At 42.8% G+C, this 21980-nt stretch overlaps 1 protein-coding gene and 1 non-coding gene across 4 annotated transcripts in view; both read left to right on the plus strand.

Moving 5' to 3' along the window:
* Positions 1 to 21734, plus strand: part of ZC3HAV1 (zinc finger CCCH-type containing, antiviral 1) — a 66133-nt gene extending 44399 nt beyond the window's left edge. For 2 of the 3 annotated variants that reach the window (XM_032642874.1, XM_032642876.1), the window contains exons 8-13: positions 2194 to 2314; positions 5826 to 5928; positions 8603 to 8693; positions 9507 to 9637; positions 10011 to 10141; positions 17622 to 21734. In XM_032642874.1, the coding sequence (XP_032498765.1) occupies positions 2194 to 2314; positions 5826 to 5928; positions 8603 to 8693; positions 9507 to 9637; positions 10011 to 10141; positions 17622 to 17884 (840 nt within the window). In that variant the 3' untranslated portion in view covers positions 17885 to 21734. Of the gene's footprint in view, positions 1 to 2193; positions 2315 to 5825; positions 5929 to 7078; positions 7865 to 8602; positions 8694 to 9506; positions 9638 to 10010; positions 10142 to 17621 lie in introns of those variants that run through there. The other variant, XM_032642875.1, reaches the window with a different exon arrangement.
* LOC116759955 lies at positions 14501 to 14607 on the plus strand. The gene has a single exon (XR_004351614.1). It is a non-coding gene; the product is annotated as a U6 spliceosomal RNA (small nuclear RNA).
* Positions 21735 to 21980: the final 246 nt, after the last annotated feature.

Below are 21980 nucleotides of genomic sequence, written 5' to 3' on the forward strand. Positions count from 1 at the left end.
GTGGCTACCGTATAGGACAACACAGAGAAATTTCCATTGTCAAAGAAAGTTCTAGTGAATATGGCTGATATGGACCCTAAAGCCTTGCTGGTCAAAGTCAGGTCCGCAGACCAGCAATGTCAGTGTCATCTGGGAGATGTTCAAAATGCAGGCTCCGGGGCTTCCCTGGTGGCACAGTGGTTAGGAACCCACCTGCCAATGCAGTGGGCACGGGTTTGATCCCTGATCCGGGAAGATCCCATGTGCTGCGGAGCAACTAAGCCCGTGCGCCACAACTACTGAGCCTGTGCTCTAGAGCAACTGAGCCTGCGAGCCACAACTACTGAGCCCACACACCTCGAGCCCATGCTCCGCAACAAGAGAAGCCACGGCAATGAGAAGCCTGTGCACCGCAAGGAAGAGTAGCCCCAGCTCGCCACAACTAGAGAAAGCCCGCTTGCAGCAACAAAGACCCAATGCAGCCAAAAATAAAATTAATTAATTAATTAATTAACTTTAAAAAAATGCAGGCTCCAAAACTCTTCCCCCACTTCCCCTGAATCATTATGCAAATTTTAACAAGATCTGGGTGATTTACATTTACATTCAAGTTTGGAAGGCTTTGACCTAGAGTTTGCAGATTCCTTCCAGCCAGGAACAGGGTTCTGCAGAGCTGAGCAGGCAGTTGAGGGGTACAGGACTTTGGGGATGGGAAATTAAGGCAGAGATTCAAGTCATCAAACCAGGGTACCCAGGGCCCAGTGGTCCAGTGGTAGGATGCTGCACTTTCACTGCTGAGGACATGGGTTCGATCCCTGGTCAGGGAACTAAGATGCTGCAAGCTGCGTGGTGTGGCCAAAAAAAAACCACAAACAAAACCCCAAAAAATCCAGGGTGCCGGGAGGTGATGGCTGCCTTCCCCCACCCTTGCTCGCAGGTGTTTGCCCACTTAAGCCATTCTTTGGGGTCTGAGGAAGGCATATGGTTTCCCAGCGAATCATCTAATCATGGAAACTCAGTTTCCTACTGCCCACCCTGGATGGCAGTCATTTTTACAATCATCCCGATACATGTCCCAGCAGCCGTTGCAACAAACATCGTTGTGGTATGACGTAATTGTTCATGACTGTAGTTCAGAAAGTTCTGCTGAAGTTAGCCTTCTTGTTCCTTCCTCCCATTTGTCCTGGTTCTACCTCCAGAAACACATCAAGTTTATTCCTGCTTTGCACTGTGTGCAAATACTTGAACCCAGTTTTCCTGTGCCACCATGTTCCTCTCCAGGCTAAGAGACCTCTCTATCTGGGACGCCTTCCTTGGAAGCTTTCGTTCTGGTTCTCCCCCTTTACATCCTGCAGACATTTCCATTAGGGAAGGGGAATGCGATGGATGTAGCTGAAGCCTGCAGAGTCTGGCCTGTCATTAAAGGGACTGGGAGCCCCTGCCCACCACCGGCTGCCAACAGGATCTTGCTGTCATCCTCCATTCTAGATCACGAGGAACAAGAACTCCTTACCATTAGATATTGGGAACCCCTGCTCTTGGGGGCTTATATCTGGTCTATCATTCCTGACATAGGGTAGGGACAATGGAATGGTGGCCTAGTCTGCCCCCTTGCTAGGATAACACACTTCCCTTTACTTCCCTTTCTGGTGTTCAGACCCATCATATGTGCCTTGAGGCTGGAGATTATATCGTTCCATTTTGGGGGTGCCCCTTTCATTATAGCTGGAGGAGAAGGGCTAGGTCACTCATTTGGACAGCAGTACACCTACTGGAATTTTACATGCCTTCATACCAGCTTTAAACTGTGCTTTCTCATCGTGTGATGGGCTGATAGCTGTGATATTCTACTTCATGGCAGGATGTTGGATTCTGTTAGACATCATGTCTGCACGTTGGGTACCAGTTGCTCTGTACACTTGAGTCATATTTTATGGAAGGTGTAAAAGACTTGCAAAGAGCTTTGTTTTTCAGGCCTCTACCAAGGGTATGGTCAGTTTCTGCAGTGTAGAGTGTGCTCTCAGCCCCGCGGTGGATACTACAGAAGGGTGTGACGTGGTCCCACCCAGGAAACTTGGCAGTCTGATTTGAAAGGCAGGGTGCATTCCAATTCAAATCCCACGGCTAAAATAGTTATATAAAATATCATAGTAGAAATTTCTTAAAAGCCTACCCTGAAGTCTTTACCTTTTTTTTTTTTTTTTTTTTAATTAGAAAGACAATGAGCAAATTTCAAACATCGACTCTTCATACCTGGAGTCTCTGTTTCAATCCTGTCACAGGGGAATTGTGCCATTTCAGGCGGGTTCACAAAACTACGAGCTGAGTTTCCAAGGTAAGTCTTTGCGTTTGGCAGTGGTGCCTGTTGCTGGAATCCGGCCTGTGGCATCCGCGTGGGAGTGGGAATGGAGTAGCCCGGCGTGCTGCGCTCAGGACCCGGGTTCTTTTTAGCAAGGCAGGGAGTTCCGTGGGTGGGAGCCAGTGGCGGTCAGAAGACCTGTCCTCTGGAGCCTCGGCTCTGACGCAGAGTAGCTGGGGACAGCACCGAGCACCCTGTAAAATGGGGGCATTGGATTACGTGGTCTCTGGGGGTACTTCCGGCTCTGCCATTCTTAATTTCTGACTCTAGGTGGGCTGCTTCCCAGACTGAGGCAGAATTTTCAGGTGCTGATGATTGCAGTAGAGACCTTGGGCCTGTGGGTGCCTTCTGAGTTTTATTTTATTTTATTCATTTATTTATTTATTTTTAAATTTATTTATTTTATTGTATTTATTTTTGGCTGTGTTGGGTCTCCGTTGCTGCGTGCGGGCTTTCTCTAGTTGCGGCGAGCGGTGGCTACTCTTTGTTGTGGCGCAAGGGCTTCTCATGGCGGGGACTTCTCTTGTTGCGGAGCACGGGCTCTAGGCGCGCGGGCTTCAGTTTGTGGCCCGCGGACTCACTGTGGGATCTTCGCGGACCAGGGCTCGAACCCGTGTCCCCTGCACTGGCAGGTGGATTCTTAACCACTGCGCCACCAGGGAAGTCTCCCTTCTGAATTTTAGAACCTTGCTGTTCCTTTTAGCCTTCATCATCTAGGTCAGTGGTTTTATCCATCACCTTTTCTAAAGACTTTGCCTTCCGCCACGTTTATTTGAGCCTCCATAGGAAGATTTTCTGGTTACCTTCTACCCATCTGTCTGTTGTGTTTAGTAAAAAACCAGGGCAGAAACTGCTCTCCCTCTGAATGCACTGTCCCATCAGCTGCATCCATGGGACACCCCCTGCGTGTGGTCAGATACTTGCCTTTCTAGGACCCAGCCCTATAGGTGCTTTGAAAGAGGTAAAGGAGATTTTGTCAGGTCTTTGACATTCCCAGGTTGTACCTGAGATTTGGGTCCTGTACCAGTTACGGTGTGTTAAGTCATATAGCTTTGAAGGGCCATTATACCAACTTCTGTGGAAAGCAACCTGGCAATACATATCAAGAGATATTAAAATATGCTTGCTTTTTTATTTTCTCAGGAATCTTTCTAAGGAAATAATTCACAAGAAAAAAATAAGCTCTAGGCATAAAGGTCTCTGTTAAAGCCTTACTTATAGTACTGAAGTAGAGGAATAGCTTGTGTACCAGTAAGGTAGTGACTGAACACATTAAGGTATTAAATTTCAGTGGAGTATTGGGCGGTTGTTAAAAATTATGATTATGAAAACTGTGCAGTAAAAGCAAAATTTGATATTGTTAAATGAAGAAGACAGAACCCCGAGTTTGTATTTCTGTACTTTTTGGTTTTTATATTTAAAACAGAAATGAATTTTAAAAAAATGTAATGTGCATGGTAAGTGCAGGAATGTATGCATGTGGACCAAGACTAGACGGCAATAGAGAAAAATTAAAATCTCCTCTGTTGGATGGTCAAATTAAAAATGTGCTTAAATTAAAAAAAATTTTTTGGTGGTATTCTCTGTGGTGAAATGTGGTGGAGAGATGAGAACCAATATACCTTGTTCCCGAGTCTGAACAATTTTAGCTCCATCATTTTGTTCACTTGGTTCACAGAAACCGGTTCAGAGAAGTTTGCAGTGTTCCAGACTACTTTCTTTCTACTTCTTATTCGCTCTTATTCATTAAACTAGTATTAGAGTGTCAGTTGTGTGTTAGGCCCCGTTCTGGATGCTGGCAAACCAGGCAACTTCAGAAACTAATTACAGCTACGGGGAAAATGAAGCAATGTGATGAGGCAGAAAGAGGATGGAGGAATCGTGGGAGGGAGCCTGCTTTTATCTGAGGAGGAAACTTTGGAAGGGAGGGGGCAGCCCATGCACATGGGAAGGAGGTGTGTAAGAGATGAGAGAAGACGTTGAAACTTAAATATTTTATGAGCTGGAAACCTCGAGAAGGTTTTGAGCAGGGCTGTGGCATGATCTGATTTGCTCTTTCTGTCATTGTTTGTTTTGTTGATGTTGATGTAAAACTGTACTGAGGCGTAATTGCTGCGATAAGATGCACCCATTTTAAGTGTGCAGTTGGATGAGTGCTGACAAGTGAGTGCAAATACTATTCTAATCAAGATCTAGAATGCTCCCATCAATCCAAAAAGTTTCCTTATGCCCCTTTGCAATCGGTCTCTCCTCTGCAACCAGCTTACTTTGTCACTATAGCTTAGTTTTATCTGTTCTAGAATTCCATATACATAGAACCTTGTACTGTGTACTCTGCATATGGCTCACTTCTCTCACTCAGAATACTGTTTTTCACTCATCTATGTTGTTGCATATAGAGTAGTCCTTCCCTTTTCATTGCTGAGTAATATTCCATTGTGAGGATATACCATGGGGCTTTCCTGGTGGCGCAGTGGTTAAGAATCTGCCTGCCAATGCAGGGGACACAGGTTTGAGCCCTGGTCTGGGAAGATCCCACATGCCACGGAGCAACTAAACCCCTGCGCCACAACTACTGAGCCTGTGCTCTAGAGCCCGCGAGCTACAACTACTGAGCCCGCACGCCTAGAGCCCGTGCTGTGCAATAAGAGAAGCCACCGCAATGAGAAGCCCACGCACAGCAACCAAGAGTAGCCCCTGCTCGCCACAACTAGAGAAAGCCCTCGCTCAGCAACAAAGACCCAACACAGCCAAAGATAAATAAATAAAATAAAATTAAAAAAAAATGGATATACCATGGTTTGTTTAGCCATTAACCTGTCGATGGGTATTTGGGTTGTTTTCGCTTTTTGTTTCTTGTAATAATGCTACTAGGAACATTCAAACACAAGTTCTCGTGTGGATGTAGCTTTTCATTTCTCTTGGATAAATACTAAGGAGTGGGATTGTTGGATTGCATGGGCAGTGTATGTTTAACTTTATAAGAAACTACCAAATTGTTTTCTAAAGTGGTTGCACCGTTTTATACTTTCACTAGCAATGTACGATGATTTACTTCTTAAAGAGCTCATGCGGCCTGCAGCTTAGACTTAGGTGTACAACATGTGTGAATTGAAAGTGACATTTCACATTTGAGGTAGGAAAAAACTTCTAAGATATAGCTACCACATTCCAACCCATAATCGTTGAAGCCTGTCATGGGTGACGTAATCTGGCTGCCCTGGCTCTCTTTACCACCTGACTTTGATTTAAAGATTAGATTAATTCAGGAATGCTCATTTACCTCTTTGTTTTCTGGGTCTTATACTAAGGGCAGTGAAGAATACAAGTTTTTATCATGAGTAATTTCCATCCAAAAGGATTTTCTCGATTCTTACATGTACAGTTGAGTCATGAATATTTGCTGTGATACTAGCCTCTGAAAAATAACAATAAATCATTTCCTAGGGCTGATTCTTGATTTGTGTTTTGTTTTTTCTGTCTAAAGGGATGATTCAGACAAACATAGCTTCCAAGACCCAAAAGGATATCGTCAGAAGGCCGACATTTGTGTCTTACTGGGATATGGAGCAGGTGAAACGTGGACGAGTGTGAGTGTCTGGAACGCTGCTTGCTGGCACACGTTTGAGATGTTAACACGTTGGCCTCGTTGAGTTGCTCATGAATCTGGACCCTGTTTTCTGAAATGTTCCTGCTCACGTAACACTGCAATTTCCTTTTGCTTTAACAATGAGTGAGGTACTTGCTAAGCGGTACAGCATGACTGACAGAATTCTAGAGCAGGAAGTCTGTCTTTCCCTCCAATTCCCGGGGGACTCTGGGCAGATCTCTTACTCTGGGCTCAGCTTCTTCAGCTGGGAACGGCTGGTTGTTCCCAGGAAAGAATCAAATGCACAATTACTGGGTTTTTGTTTTGCTGTGGGTTCTTCTGGATATCTTTAGTTTTGTTGAGTGGATTTATAGGGGGTGGGAGGCTGAGAAAAAAATGGAGAGAAAAAAAGGGATGTGGTAGCTGCCTGAGTAAAGGCTTTGGGGAAAGATAAAGTTGATGAAAGGGGATTTGTAAAGGAAATTTTGCTGTGGGGATTCAGTGTGACGCCTCTGTCTGCTCATGAAACTCAGTCAAACCTACATTGCTCATGAACATTTTTGGAGTTGGATTTTTTTTTCCTGGGTGATGAGTGATTATGTAAAACAGACGTCAAGGCAGGTGTGAAGTCGGTGTTCTAATTAGGTCCTTTTGGTTGTAAGAATTAAGGTATTCCATGGAAACGGGAAGTTACTAAAGGGATAAACGTGGTGTAGTAGGGAAAACAACATTTTACAAGAAGCCAAGGCTGGGGAGCTGAGCTCTCTGAGGGCCTTCGGACCGGGAGTTGGGTCCAAGTGCTGCTTGAGGGCCTGAGCAGCCTGGGGTCACAGATCTTTGCCTGTGACCAGGTTAACGGCCGGACTCTGGAGCTACACGTCTAGGCTCAGCTTCTGCCTACTGCTTATGAGCTGTGTGCATTCGGACAAACTAATCACTCTGCATCCGCCCATCTGTAACATGGGCTTGATCCTAGTACATTTGTCAAGTATATCTTAGCCGCTCTTATTCTTATTCTTATTCCCCTGCTAAGAGACTCAGCAACCTTATCTGTATCTATGTGCATATCTGTCTTTATATCTCCTAAGACTTTTCTCTGGCTAATGCTTGACAATTTTAACCTCATTATTCCAATCTTTTTTTTTTTCCAGTACGTGGGCTTCTCACTGTTGTGGCCTCCCCCGCTGTGAATCACAGGCTCCGGCCGTGCACAGGCTCAGCGGCCATGGCTCGCGGGCCCAGCCGCTCCGCGGCATGTGGGATCTTCCCAGACCGGGGCACGAACCTGTGTCCCCTGCATCGGCAGGCGGACTCTATTCCAATCTTTATATCCCTTCAGCTGTACCGCTACTACCCAATTTTCTCTGAATCTCTTAATTCCAACTCCCAAGAATTAGAATCGGATCAGCCTAGCCAGCTAAGCTTCCCTCCAGTTCTTTTAACATTCAAATGAATAAAGTAAAAATATCGCAGTGTTGAGAGGCGTCAAGTACACTCCCACCTGTCTCCCCTAGCATAATCCTCCACCTCTTCCCTCCCCTCCACAAATATCAGCTCCTCAAAGCTCTTGAAATATTCTGTATGATGAATGGTATGTAGTGATACTAGTCAGCTAAGCGAGTGAGTGAAGAAAATGAATTGAGAAAACTGTTGGTGGGCGGCTGTGGAGAGAACCAGCTTGAATCTTGCTGTCATGAGCCCAGAGGGGACACACTGCTTTAGGACAGACTAAGGGCTGTGAGTATTATTCTGAACAGCCCAAAGAGAAATGAACTATAGCGTTGCTGACGAGCACCTTACAACGTATTAATTGAATCTGTTCTGCACTGTACTAGCATAGTATGGAAATCAGAGCTTAAAATATAAATTGGGGCCAATTTCTTTCATTCCAAAAGAATCTTCATTTTACAGAAGGCGGTTTTTTTTTTTTTTTTTTTTTTTTTTGCGGTATGCGGGCCTCTCACTGTTGTGGCCTCTCCCGTTGCTGAGCACAGGCTCTGGACGCGCAGGCTCAGCGGTCATGGCTCACGGGCCCAGCCGCTCTGCGGCATGTGGGATCCTCCCGGACCGGGGCACGAACCCGTGTCCCCTGCATAGGCAGGCGGACTCTCAACTACTGCACCACCAGGGAAGCCCCAGAAGGGGGTCTTTAAAGAGTTTTTTTCCTTAAAGCATTTAAAAAAATTTTAATTTTCTCATTATGGAAAATTTCAAACTTAAAATTGTACAATAAATCCCTATGTATTGTACATGTTAGTAGAGAACACCCACGTGTATGGTTACTCTGAAATACAGTTCATCCAGGAAAGGCAGGATTCTTTCCCCTATACCCCTATTTTAGTGTTTATCACTTGACAAAGAAGCTGTAAGACAAACTTAATGCTAACACATTAGGACCTTTGAAGGTTAAGCAGAAATGTAAAAAAGAGTCAAGGCTTTTACATTTTAAATCAATGGGAAAATAACAATTTACCAAATTATGAATGATTACCACCTTTTTTAAAAGCATGATTACTGATATGTGTGTACCAGGAATATGCAGGGATGTAGTCTAAAGAAGATACAAAGGGGAAGTTTTCTGAGGAACCTCACCTTAGTTGAAGTTAAGCACAGAAGGTGATTTGGGCACATGAAACGGGGAGCCAGGTGAATTTCTTTCTCTGTCTTGTTTGCAGCCATCAGCAGGTGAGGACCCAACCAGAGCATTTCACCTCGGTATTTAGTCCTCAACGGAACACGTGCACCTCATCCTCAAATGGCTATGAGGTACTTGTTTTTTACTTTTTAGTGGGTGAATTGTTTAAAGATGGGACAAAGTACTTTGCTACAAATGTGTGTATTTGAATGAATGAATGAGTGAAGGAGTGAGTCTGCAAAACCCTTGAATCAAGATTCAAATCATCTAAATGGTGATTGTGTCATGTGCCACTTTCCCAGAGAACAAGTCTTCTCCAGGGCACGTCATCATTTCCAGAGTCCAGGCATACATGATCTCCTTGGGATAGATCCTCACAACAAACTTGTAAAATAGATATTCGATTCCCTACCTTACAGATGAGAAAACTGGAACTCACAGTAAAAGCGACTTGTCGTTAGTTGGAGTTAACAAACAAGTTTCTATGGGAGTTGAAGTGTGCCTTACCTCATCACCTCGCCTGGTTGGGGCGAGACTCTTCCTGGATCATTTAGCCTCAGCATCAGACTCCAACTTTGGGTGCAGGCAGCTGCTTGGGCTCCTTGGGTACCTCCAATGCCTCTGCCCCTGCACTGGCCTTAGGCAGGGAACTCACCAGGTCATTGGACTAACTAAGTCACACACCTGGGGATGGGGTGGGGACGCTCCGTTTGCCTTCAGGCATAATGCTCTGTTAGCCTGAAGTCAGCCTGAACAGACGGGCTCCATGCCATCTAGTTCATCACTGGAATGGACTGCCAGATGTGGAAGGCCTAAGCCAGCTTATCCCACCTGCTGTCAGAGGCCTGGCAAGGATACTCCATGGCACAGGCAGCCATACATATGGACATATCATGCCTTAAATGTTTCCTGCTTCACACTCATATATTTTTAAATTTTTTTAGTTGTTTGAGATCAATAATGACTCTCTGGAATATGCCAAAGTGAGTCAGCATTTTAAAGCTTCCATGAAAAATTTCAAGATTGAAAAGATAAGGAAGATCCGGAACGCAAAGCTCTTGAAGGCTTTTGAAAGGTTGGTGGCCGCATTATCAGGTGTCTTGACATAAAGTTTGAAAGGATTAGTGAAGATCCGTCTTTTAAGATTTATATTCACTGGTTCATTTTAGTAGTCAACAGTTTCTTCAATCTCTAGTTGTGTTTTCATTGTGTCCACTCAAGCTTCTCTCTTTCAGCTTCAGCTTTACAATTAAATGCTTTCATGTGTCTATCATTTAAAAGTTTTCATATATTTATTTTTTACAGCTGTTGCCTTAATGTTAGTAGCTCCATTCTGAAAGCTAGCAGAATAAAATTTTAAGATGATTAGACTTTAGTTGGGATTAATGTTATTAACTGGAGTGGAGGAGGAATGTTCCCGATACTAAGTCTCACATTTCTTATATTAGGAAGAAAAAGGAGATGAAGAGAGACGAGCAAATCCTATTTTGTGCAGTGAGACGCACCCATGTAGAGTCTATCTGCGCGAATAATTTTGACTGGGTCATACATGGAATTCATGACACCAAATATGGAAAAGGTTTGTATGGGATAGAGAAGCCGAACTAGTAGAAACCATCGCTCAGGCTCTACACATGCTCCTGTTATGAGATATATGTAATTATTTTGTATTAACCAGCACATCCAGGCTTTTACAGTCCTGGAGAGAAAATAAGCTCATGTTAACCTGAAATGTCCAAAGTAGAGTGGGAAATTGCCGTGGGACTTGATTACTACACCTTAGCCCTGCTTCCCTCCTGTCATTTGCGTTTTGCGGGAAGGGTAGGGCGGGGAAACCAAGGCATCTCATACATCTTGCAAGGTACTCCCCCTTGTTGATGACTTTGTCTACCGTTGCTACTCAGTACCGGCCATGGCTCTTCCTGACCTATGCCCATCCTACTGCCACTGCTAGGTTCTAATCAAAGATGGGAGATGAGGCCTCTCCCATCTCAGGCCGCACCGGTGGTCACACAAAATCTTTTCAGCTCTTCCTTTTTGTTCCTAAATTCCTTCATGCAACTCAAAAACCCAAAAGCCAACCAAACAAAAACCAAAGAATCACTCATCTTTTTTTCTTTCTTAAAAAAAATTTTTTTGAAAAAAAAAAAAAAAAAAAATTTTTTTGGGGGGCTTTCCTGGTGGCGCAGTGGTTGAGAGTCCGCCTGCCGATGCAGGGGACACGGGTTCATGCCCTGGTCCGGGAAGATCCCACATGCCACAGAGCGGCTAGGCCTGTGAGCCATGGCCGCTGAGCTTCCGCGTCTGGAGCCTGTGCTCTGCAACGGGAGAGGCCACAGCAGTGAGAGGCCCGCGTACCGCAAAAAAAAAAAAAAAAAAAAATTGTTTTTGGCTGCGTTGGGTCTTCGTTGCTGTGCACGGGCTCTCTCTAGTTGCAGCGAGCGGGGGCTACTCTTTGTTGTGGTGTGCGGGCTTCTCATTGTGGTGGCTTCTCTTGTTGCAGAGCACAGCCTCTAGGCGCATGGGCTTCAATGGTGGCAGCATGTGGGCTCAGTAGTTGTGGCTCGTAGGCTTAGTTGCTCCTTGGCATGTGGGATCTTCCTGGACCAGGGATTGAACCCATGTTGCCTGCACTGGCAGGCAGATTCTTAACCATTGCACCACCAGGCAAGTCCAAGGATCACTCATCTTAAGGGAACAAGTAATAGTTTATCACATTTTCAAAGGGGGCTCAACTCATATAACTAAGATTAAATTCAACGCCCCCCCCCCCCCACCCCGCAAAAGCAAGAAGCCAATCAGTCAGTGAACAAATATTTTTGAGTGCCTTCTATGTGCTACATGCTGGGGACGCAGTGGCGAACAAGTTGGACATGCTCCCCCCGACACCATTATTTTACATAATTTAATGATTGCAAATGTTCAGCTGCTGTAGATGAAAAGAACAGGCCCTGTGGACACCTGAACAGGTTGGAGAGGTATTCCTAAGAACAGGTGGGGTTCACCAGCCTCAAAGAGTCAGGAATAATTGGTCCAAGACATGGCCACGCAATAGACTTGACCCCAGGGTAGGGGAAGCTAATGAAGGGTTTTAAGCTGGGGAATGACTAGATGAGCATTTCTTAAGTTTCTTAAGTTTAAACACATCACTAATACGTACTGAGAAATGTTTGGAGATAGCGGAGTAACCATCTTGAGTGAAATATAACAGGTGTGACATTTAAACCCATCAGTTTCTCATGAGTCTCTCTTTTTTTTTTTTTTTGTGGTACACGGGGCCTCTCACTCTTGTGGCCTCTCCCGTTGCGGAGCACAGGCTCCGGACGCGCAGGCTCAGCGGCCATGGCTCACGGGCCCAGCCGCTCCGCGGCATATGGGATCTTCCCGGACCGGGGCACGAACCCGTGTCCCCTGCATCGGCAGGCGGACTCTCAACCACTGTGCCACCAGGGAAGCCCTCTCATGAGTCGCTTATGTCAGAAGTCAAACAAATATTTCTCCTAGAGAATGGAAATACGGTATATATATATATACGTGCTCCCGGGTCTTGGCCATAACTGACCCTAATAGTGACATTCTTGGATGCTTAGTCTGTTTCTCCTCTTTTATGAACAGAAGAGTGCTGAAACGCTCTGAAATGTATTTGGATGACTTGACAGTGTTACTCACTGGCTGTCATTCTTCCTTTAATTTGGTGAAAGGGGAGAGTTGTTCATGGCCAAGTATACGCCTTCGTGTAGCATGGATGCAAGAGGCGAGGAGGGTGCCTGCAGTTCTCTGGATGTGCAGGGTGTTCCTCAAGGAACCTTTCCCCATGCCACTCTCCCTTGTGAAGGTCAGGGAGGGGTCCTGCTCCTTGGCCTGTCTCCTGTTACGTGGAATTAGGGGGTGTTTTTGTTCTGTTTGTGTTTTTTGTGTTTCTTTTTTTCAGCATGTGGGCCTCTCACCACTGTGGCCTCTCCCAGTGCGGAGAACAGGCTCTGGATGCGCAGGCTCAGCGGCCGTGGCTCACGGGCCCAGCCGCTCCACGGCATGTGGGATCTTCCCAGACCAGGGCTCGAACCCGTGTCCCCTGCATTGGCAGGCTGACTCTTAACCACTGCGCCACCAGGGAAGCCCCTGTTTGTGTTTATTTTTAATGTTGGCTTTCCAGTCCTGTCTCCCATGATGCTGTTAATATGGTCTAGATACACTGGTATGAACCACTGGGCCCATAATCTTGAAAAGATCAGGCAGTTATCCTAAAAGAGGCCAAGGGGCAGGTCTCAAAGAGATGGCTACTCTCTGAGGGAAAAAAAAAGAACCCCTGTTGCACACGTAAAACCCCTCTGGATAGGCTGTTGTCTGTGTAATTTATACATGACTATGTGTAAGAGGTGGTAAGACATGCCTGGAAGGATAGAAGGGCTCTGGGTTACATCTTGATAAACTGGCATTGGAAACCAGGCATGTAACAGGACATAGAGGAGAAGAGTGGAAGGCAGGTGAGTAAGCAAGTTCCTACAGGCTGGAAGGTGGCCCAGAACTGATCAGACTGGATTGAGGAGAAGAACTGCAGCAGTTAGGTGAAAGCCACCCACCTTAACAGCAGAGGAGATTATAAAAACCCAGATTTGGATAAAAAGCAGAAGCAAAGTGAAATTAGAAAAAGAAGCACTTGTTTGGGCGGCGGCTAAGCAAGGAAGGACCTGTCTTGATACCAACTGGATTCAAGACCCTAGACGGGACATGTATATGGTCAGGGAACATGTTTAGGATCCAGGGTGCAAGATTCTGCCACCCAGGTACCTCAAGATGCCAAATGGTTAGAAAGAAGGAAACAAAAATGTCAAGATAATCTTACTGTCTATGTAGAAAACTCCAAAGAGTCTCCAGGGCATTGGAATGTTGGTGTTCTACCAGGGAGTGCGACACACGCATTCCTCTGCTCCTGGACTCCCCTGTCATCTCTGACTTTTAGCCACTGACCACCCTCTGGGCCCAGACCCTAGGTCCCTGAAAGACTGAGTCAGAGGCAAGTTGGCCCTTTTTGACTCTCAACCAGGAGACGGTTCCTTCTCCTGGTCTTATTCAGAGTTCTTTCTAGTTAACAAAGTCTGCCATTTTTTGCCATGTATTTCTAGATCCTATTTTGGTAATCAAAAGCTGATCATAATTCTTTGTCCTTATATATTCCTTCCAAGATTCTAATTCTCTTTGAGGCAAAGTATGTGTCTGGCTAAATGAAGGATAGTTGTGTATAAAGAATTGGAGGGAAAAAAGCATAATATTTTTGACAGTATTATCCTATTATATCAGTTATACTGAATGAATGAAAAAATGAATCAAAGCAGACCCTAGAAAATCAGCACATTGTGAAGTGTAAGTGTGATCTCTAGGACAAACAAAAGCTAGCTATGCAAAAAAAAAAAAAAAGTTGAGAGAAGAGTGTTTATGAAGACGAGAGATTGACAAAGGCCAGGGAGGCTGTGGACAGCACAGCACAGCACACTTAAGGTGTGGTGAGAGTGACGAAAGATGAGGTTGTAGCCGTAGGTTGGGGTCAGATCCTTAAAGACCTTGCAAGCCATGCTAAAGGGATGATGGATTTTATCCTGAGGACAACTGCAAACCACCAATGGCTTTAGGAAAGAAATGACATGTCTCTGGCTACAGTGTGAAGAGAGGATGGGCAGGACCAGGATTGCACGTGGAGAGAACAATTCGGTTGTTTCAGGAGTCCTGGCCAGAAATGAGGGTGGCCTACAGCCACGCAGTGGCAGAAGGAGGGAAGAGGATGTTGGGTTTCAAAGGATCTGTTCCTTGAAAGGGGTATTTGCAACAAGACAGAGTCCAGGTCTTAGGAGAGTGGGCTAAAAGGTTGGGTCTTTGGTTTGGATCATTTAAGCTTATGTAGACTCCAGATTATATAAGCATGATTTAAAAACAAACTGATGCTGTGCTCGCTTCAGCAGCACATATAGTAAAATTGGAACGATACAGAGACAATGAGCATGGTGCCTGCTCAAGGATGACACGCAAATGCGTGAAGTGTTCCATAAAAAAAGAAAAGAAAAGAAAAAAAAGGAGAAAAAAAGCCAGATGCTTTCTTTTAAAAATCAGTTATTTAGGGTGATGGTTACTCTTTTCTCAATGGAGAATGATAAAAATGTCCTCCAAAGATCTATAATGCCTGTATAAAGAGTCATTCTTCATTCAGTTATCATTGATAAACAAAAATAATCATATTAGCACTCAGACTTTCTTAGTAGAAAAAATTTAATTGAACTGTAAAAAAAACCGCAGTGCCATTAAGACATATGTACAGCTATCCCTGAATGTCGAAAATAGGTTTTATGGTTAATTCCAATTGCTTTAAGTCAAATCTGTTTTTACCAGTAATTCCATACTATTTACACCTTTTACATGCATAACTGGAATTCACTTATCTGTAAATGTTAGCATTCTGGAATGTCACTCAGGGTCTGAAAGAGTGAATAACTGTGTATTAAGTAGCCCATGTTGCCATAAAATTTCTGTGCCAAAGATCATGTACGTTTATCCTCGGGAGCTCCCCAGAATCCATTTAATCTTATGCCAATAGCAGTGTTTTCTTTCTCAGCCCAGCACGTGTGTGGAGTGGGAATAAAGAGATACTAGAGGCAGGCAGCAAGAAGGAAGTTAATAGCTGTTAAGCGGAAAAGGAGGAAAAATGATCTGCAAGGCACAAACACAATTTTTTTTTCTCATGCTGGAGTCATTAGTATAGGAGAAAACAGCTCTATCCACCTTAGTAACTCAACAGGGCATCCCTCTGTTAGAACACCATATGTCAGAATTAGTATCTGTATCTGAGGTATTAGTAAAATAAAGGGTAAAATGAGTTTGTTCTGTTTTTTTTTTAATCAGAGAGGTGTGTATGCTTTAGAAAGATTTCATTCCAAAACAGCTTGAATTGTTTAGAAGTTCTAGAAATTGACATACGAGGAATTGCTCTTTGTAGACACTTAGGAAATGAGGTATGGGGCTTCCCTGGTGGCACAGCGGTTGAGAGTCCGCCTGCCGATGCAGGGGACACGGGTTCGTGCCCCGATCCGGGAAGATCCCACATGCCGCGGAGCGGCTAGGCCCGTGAGCCATGGCCACGGAGCCTGTGCTCCGCAACGCGAGAGGCCACAACAGTGAGAGGCCCGCGTACCGCCAAAAAAAAAAATGAGGGCACAGCCTCTAGTCCTAGTTTGCTTGCGGAGGCTATAACAGAGCAGTACAGAATGCAGGTGAAGGAGCATCTTTGGCACAGAGAGGAGTGGGTGGCACAATAGAAATGTGGTGGGTTGACTTTTGTTTGTATCCCTGGTCATTTTCCAAGTACCTATTGGCTCACTGCCTAAGACTGTAAAAAGATCTTGATGGACCTACTAGTTCTTGAATTTAAGCTTGTTTTGGTCACACATCGGTAAGAAAAAGACAATACAACAGGAAAAAAAAAAAAGATGAAAAAGCAGTTCAGAGAAAAAAAAGATGAAAAAGTAGTTCATATATGAAATATGCCAATACGCATATGAAAAGATGCTCAGTATACTAGTCTTCAGAAAATGCATATTAAAATCAGATCTTTTTGCCCAGTATATTGACAAAAATTAAAAGGATAGATAATATCCAATGTTGGCAAGGATGTGGAGAAAACAGGATTTTATTATTGGTGGTAACATTTTTAGATTACTTTTAGAGGGCGGTTTGTGATATCAAACTTTAATATGCTCATATCCTATGACTCAGCCACTATAGTTTTGCAGTCTGTTCTACAGAAATATTTATATGGGTTCTCAAAGGTATATTTACTAGGATATTTTAGCATTTATGTAGAAGTATGACTGGTAATAGACAAAAAAAAGTGAAACCAACCTACACTTTCATCAGTTAATTTCAGGATTAATTAAATTAAATTATGCATTCTTACAGTGGAATCCTATACAGCCATTAAAAAGAATGAGTTGGGGTTAGATGTACTGACATAGCAAGATTTCTTGGACTAAAGTAGGAAAAAAAGTTGTAGAACAGTTCACATAGCATGATCCCATTTAGGAATAAATAAACATAAAACTTATCAGAGTTTATGTACATATGTGTATGTAAATACATAGAAACAAGTGTGAGAGTATTCCCACCAGGCCATTAACTGTGTTTGGGAAGGAGAGTGGGAGTGTAAATGGTAGGTCAGTATAGCCAGACTTTTAGTTTTTAATTCTAAATATAGCTGAACATCATTTACCCAGAATGGCCTGTATCTGACTTATTCGGGATAAGCAATATTTCTGGAATTCAAACATCTTAAGTATGAAAAAAAAATCAATAATACCAAGCAAAATAAAAGAAAAATGTATTAAACATGTGTCATCATAAATACAGCAGATTCATTTTACTTATTAATTTTTGCATAGAAAATCAGAATTTGCAATATATACTCCTTTAAAGGGCAGAAAAACACTGGGCAATAATAAAAACAGGAAATTTTAATTTGTCAGGAAATGGTTGTTGATCTGAGTTTGGAAACATCAGTGATTATCAGAGGTGGTTTTAGAATTGAGGCGATGGATCAACTGTCTGAAGAGCTCTGCCAGGGTCAGTTGTTTGCTCGTGGTACATCTCGTCCCCATTTTGCCTTTTTCCAGAACTTTCCCATAGTAGTAAATGACTTTTCCTCCTTAGAATGTACACGATATAATACTCTGTTAGAGTATCTTTGGTTTATCAGTTACAATTCAACTTGCCTTGCATGAATTGGGCCACTGTGATATCAGCAGATGCTCATTGTATCCGGTGGCTTAACCCCATACCTGTGAATCCTGCAGAGTAGCAAATGTTTCTGTTATTTCAGTAGGGTTACACACTGTATTCAAGTTTACTTGCATAATGAACGTTTTTTTAAGTACAAAGGAAAGTTATAAGTATCAGTAAGCTATTGCTGACATACATACTTGGTCAATGCCTATCATGTGATTATGTATAAATAATCTTATAAACTATATATCTTCTTTTATAATAATTCTTAACCTTTTTCTTTTTCTGATTATTTCTAGGAAATTACTTCACAAAAGATGCCATTAATTCCCATAAAAATTGCCTGTGTGATCCCAAAAACATCGTTATGTTTGTAGCCCGAGTCCTGGTTGGAGGTTTTATTGAAGGACATAAGGCTTACGTGAGCCCTCCTCTGCAGTATGACAGCTGTGTGGATACAAGGTTGAATCCCTCTGTTTTTATCATCTTTCAGAAAGATCAGATTTACCCAGAATATGTGATTGAATATACGGAAACAGACAAAGCCTGCGTGATTAGTTAGAAATGTTGGTTACAGCGTCATAAAGGATGCCATAACTATTCTGTTCACTTACAGAACCAGACTGCCCCAGATAATAGTTAAACTTACATTTCCTCTCCTATAAATGCCTTTGATCAGTGGTTCCCAAACTTTGCTGCACATCTGAATCATCTGGGAAGTTCTAAAACATTCCACTGTCCAGTTTTCACCCCATTCCAACTAAATCACTTTTTCTGGGGATGAGAGCCAGGAAGAGGATTGAAACGTGTCATAAAGTTTGGGAATCACTGCCTTAGATGTAACTGGTAAAGGCTCACTTCTAAAACTTCTGTAATTGCAGCAAACTTTCTCTCCCAACTACTCTTTTAGTTTATTGCATGACATGGTTTTGTTTTGGTTAAATTGAAAGAAAATTAATTTGGGAAATTTGAGAGAAATCTAAAAATGCCTATTGAAGTAAAGACATAAGACAGTACAAGCAAATCTTGGATGGAAGATTGTGAAAAGTTGGCAGAAAATTCTTAGGGATACACTGGGGGAAAAAATGTAAGGGCAATTTAAATACTAGCACGGACATAACTGCAGTATTATACCTTTTCTTTGTGGTGAAACTGATTTGGGGGCATGCATTTCTTTATCTCTACGTTTATTTAGGACACTCCATCCAGGTTGACTCTTTCTGAAATTCAATAAAAAAAGCTGCTAAGTGGGGCTCAGAGAGAAGCAACCAACTGGAGTTAACTGCCCATTTGGGCTCTATGAAATTACGGCAAAGTAGACGTTTATATTCTAACTAATATGATTATAGAGAAGGCTTTTTTCAGGTCAGACTTCCATGAAGTGTTGGTTGGTATTTTGGGGGGACTGAGTTGCAGTAACCAGATTCACACAAGCACGACTGAGAAATCTGAGAGCTGTTGTAGTCGTTCCCTGTGGCAGTTGAGGCTCGTCAAGAAATTAGGAGCAGGGCCATCTGCTGAAGGATGGGCCCCTAAGGAGGTGAGATGAGTTTCCTAGTGAGACAGAATCAGAACGAAGAGAACAGTGCCCCAAACAAGCCTCGCACCTGCTAGGGGCTTCTTTTTCTAAATATGACGGATTGTGTGGAATTGCAGCACAATTAGTTTTTAGAGCAGCTGAGGTGCCTGGAACAAGAGTTCCTTTCTTATTATGAATCAGGGTTTTCCTTCCGATTTTCGTTTTCAACATTGCACAGGAGTCGCCAACATTTCCTGTTACAGTTCCTTCCAGCAGGTATGTTATAAAAATTAATTAGCATTAGAGTTGATTTTATATCAGATTTTAGAGCAGTGCAGAGATCTCTACAGCTCCTTGGCTTTAAAGGGCTCCAACAGTAACAAATGTATAAGATATGTTTTAGGGTAGGGTTATTTTTTGAGAGGCTTGCCAAAAATATTTTCATTCACTTATTTTTTTCATGGTAGCTTCTGTTTTGGAGTTTTCACTTCCTGATCTTGACCCTCACGTTGTAGAGATGCTATTTATCCAACTCTGTCCGACTGCCCACTGGACATCTCTAGTTGGATCTTTCACAGCCATCTCTAATTCAGCATGTCCACAATTGAGCTCTCCATCTGCCTATCTCAAACAAATCAGTTTTTCCCCTAGAAAAACATCTGCTCAAGCAGAAATGTAGAAGTCATCCTTTCTTTCCCTCCCCCTGCACATCTAAGCAGTTCCCATGTTTTCCTCTTTAAATATCTTTGTCGCCTTTTAAGTTGTTCTTTGCTTAGCAGCAAGAATTTAAAACTTTTTACTTTCAAAACACAAATCTGATCATGCCTTTAGAATAAAGTTCAAAATCATCATCATGGCTCCGGATGCTCTCTCCCTTCCCTATCCTCTCATTTATTTTCTTTCACAGTCACCCTGGCTTTCTTTCAGTTCTTCGGTGCCCCTTTTAACCTAGCTCGGTGGTTCTCACCCAGCATTCCTGCCTTTTTTTTTTTTTTTTTTTTTAATGACAAATACTTTGTAACATCCTCTTCATTATCCTCAAAATGCGATTCAGTGGTAATATACTCTACCTGTAAACAATTTTAGAAGGAAAGTAAAAATTAAATAAAATTAATATCAACATAAAAGGGAATGAAAGGTACATAACTTGGGCACAACTATACTACAAGACCTCATTAAGTAGTCAGACGTTTACATCTACTTATAAAGAATAAATCTGAACTTAAAAGAAGGTAGGAGATCAGAAGCTATTCTGCATAAAGAAGTATGGGAAAATAAAAAAGCAGGGATACGAGTGGACACTGGAATCAAAACTAGTGATACAGTAACTTATCTGCATATGATAATACTTATTTCTATAAGAGAAAGAACGAAACCACCTTAACTGAAATGAAGATACTATGCAAGAAAATCTAGGGACTTCCCTGGTGGTCCAGTGGTTAGGACTCCGTGCTTCCAATGCAGGGCGCGGTAGTTCGATCTCTGGTTGGGGAACTAAGATCCCACGTGCTGTGTGGTGCAGCCAAAAAAATTTAAAAATTAAAAATTAAAAAAAATAATAAAATAAAATAAACTTAAAAAAAGAGAAAATCTACAGGTTGTCGAAATGGAGAAAATGAGGAAATAACTATATTCTTGCAGGCGAGCTCTAGGTCATACACGAATGTCTAGAGAGACATTCAAAATTCGTATAGCATGCAGAATAATTACTTATTGTGAGGAGCTGTCCAACGTATTGCAATGTATTCAGCATACTTGGCTCTCACATACTAAATGCCAGTAGCGCCCTCTCCCCCACTGCCACTGTGGTGGCAACCACAAACCCTATCAGATCTATTCACCCCTTTCAGAGCAAATTTGTAACATCCCCTTTGCTGTCCTGAGATGATTCAGATACTACAATCTACATGAATTTCTTAAGAAATCAATTTACTGCCCTATCTATTATAATGGAGAAACAGAAGGAAAGAAGTTTGTCATGAAGATAAAATGAATATCAATGTGTAAATGCTCCAGCATGACCACGCTATACGACATCATGAAATAGATACCTACTTCTACTTATAGTGAATAGGTTTGGATTTAAGAGTCGATCAGAGGCTATTTCCCGTAAAGAAGTACAGGAGAAGGAAAGAGTATTAGTATGGGTGACACCAGAATGAAAACCAGTATTAGGGTAAGTCCTAACAGACCATATACCATCTCTGTATGTGGTAAGGGAAAGAGCGTAGTTACGTTAATTGAAATAAGGATAATAGGACAAGACAAATTACAGATTGTCTAAGAGGAAAAAAGGAATTATATTTTCTCAGGCGAGCTGTAAGTCCTACATACATGTCCAACAGGACGTTAGAAAGTCGTATAGGGTACCGAATAATTCTTTGTGTGGGACTAACCCATACACTGCAGGGCATCTGTTTTCCCTAGCTACATCCACTCAATGCCAGTAAAAGTCCGCAATTATCGTGAAGCCAACAATCCATCAATTTCTAAAGTACCACAGTGAGAACCACTCACTTAGTTAACACCTAGCATCTTTAGATTAGCTTACTAACCTCCATAAGGAGTCCTTCTATAGATTAAATTGGATGCTTGCCTCCCAGATCTCTGGTTTTTAAAACACTTTGCGCCTTGCTTTGTTCATTTTAAACATCTGTCCAACCTGACGTTGTTTGCTTTCCGCATTAGAGTGTGAGCTCCATGAGAGCTGAGTCAACCTGTCTTGTTCACTGTGCCACCCCAGATACCTAGCTGCCCGCTTGATATGCTGATACATTGGATAAATTTTGTTGAATAAAGTAAGCTCAACTTCTTGTAATTCAGTAGTTGTATTCCTTCCTGTTCTTCTCCAAGCTCCATTTGAGATTATCTAATAAAAGGAAATAAATATTAATTTTGGCTCTGCTGCTTTTATTTGCCCTATTTCCAGGTATCTCCAAAAAGGTAATCAATTGCAGACACCGGTTTATTCAATGGGGGATAGAGGATGTGTGTTGCCCCTTCCAGCTTCATCATTCCAGGACTCAATGACCAAGGAGCCTTTAGCACACTGCCAGGGGAAGGTGGGGTGGCTGTGATGCAGAAGCCTGCAGTTGGTTGGCACATCTTTTGTCTAAGGGCTGAGACAGGGAGACGCTGG

This window comes from Phocoena sinus, chromosome 9 (assembly GCF_008692025.1).
Source record: "Phocoena sinus isolate mPhoSin1 chromosome 9, mPhoSin1.pri, whole genome shotgun sequence".
NCBI lineage: Eukaryota > Metazoa > Chordata > Mammalia > Artiodactyla > Phocoenidae > Phocoena > Phocoena sinus.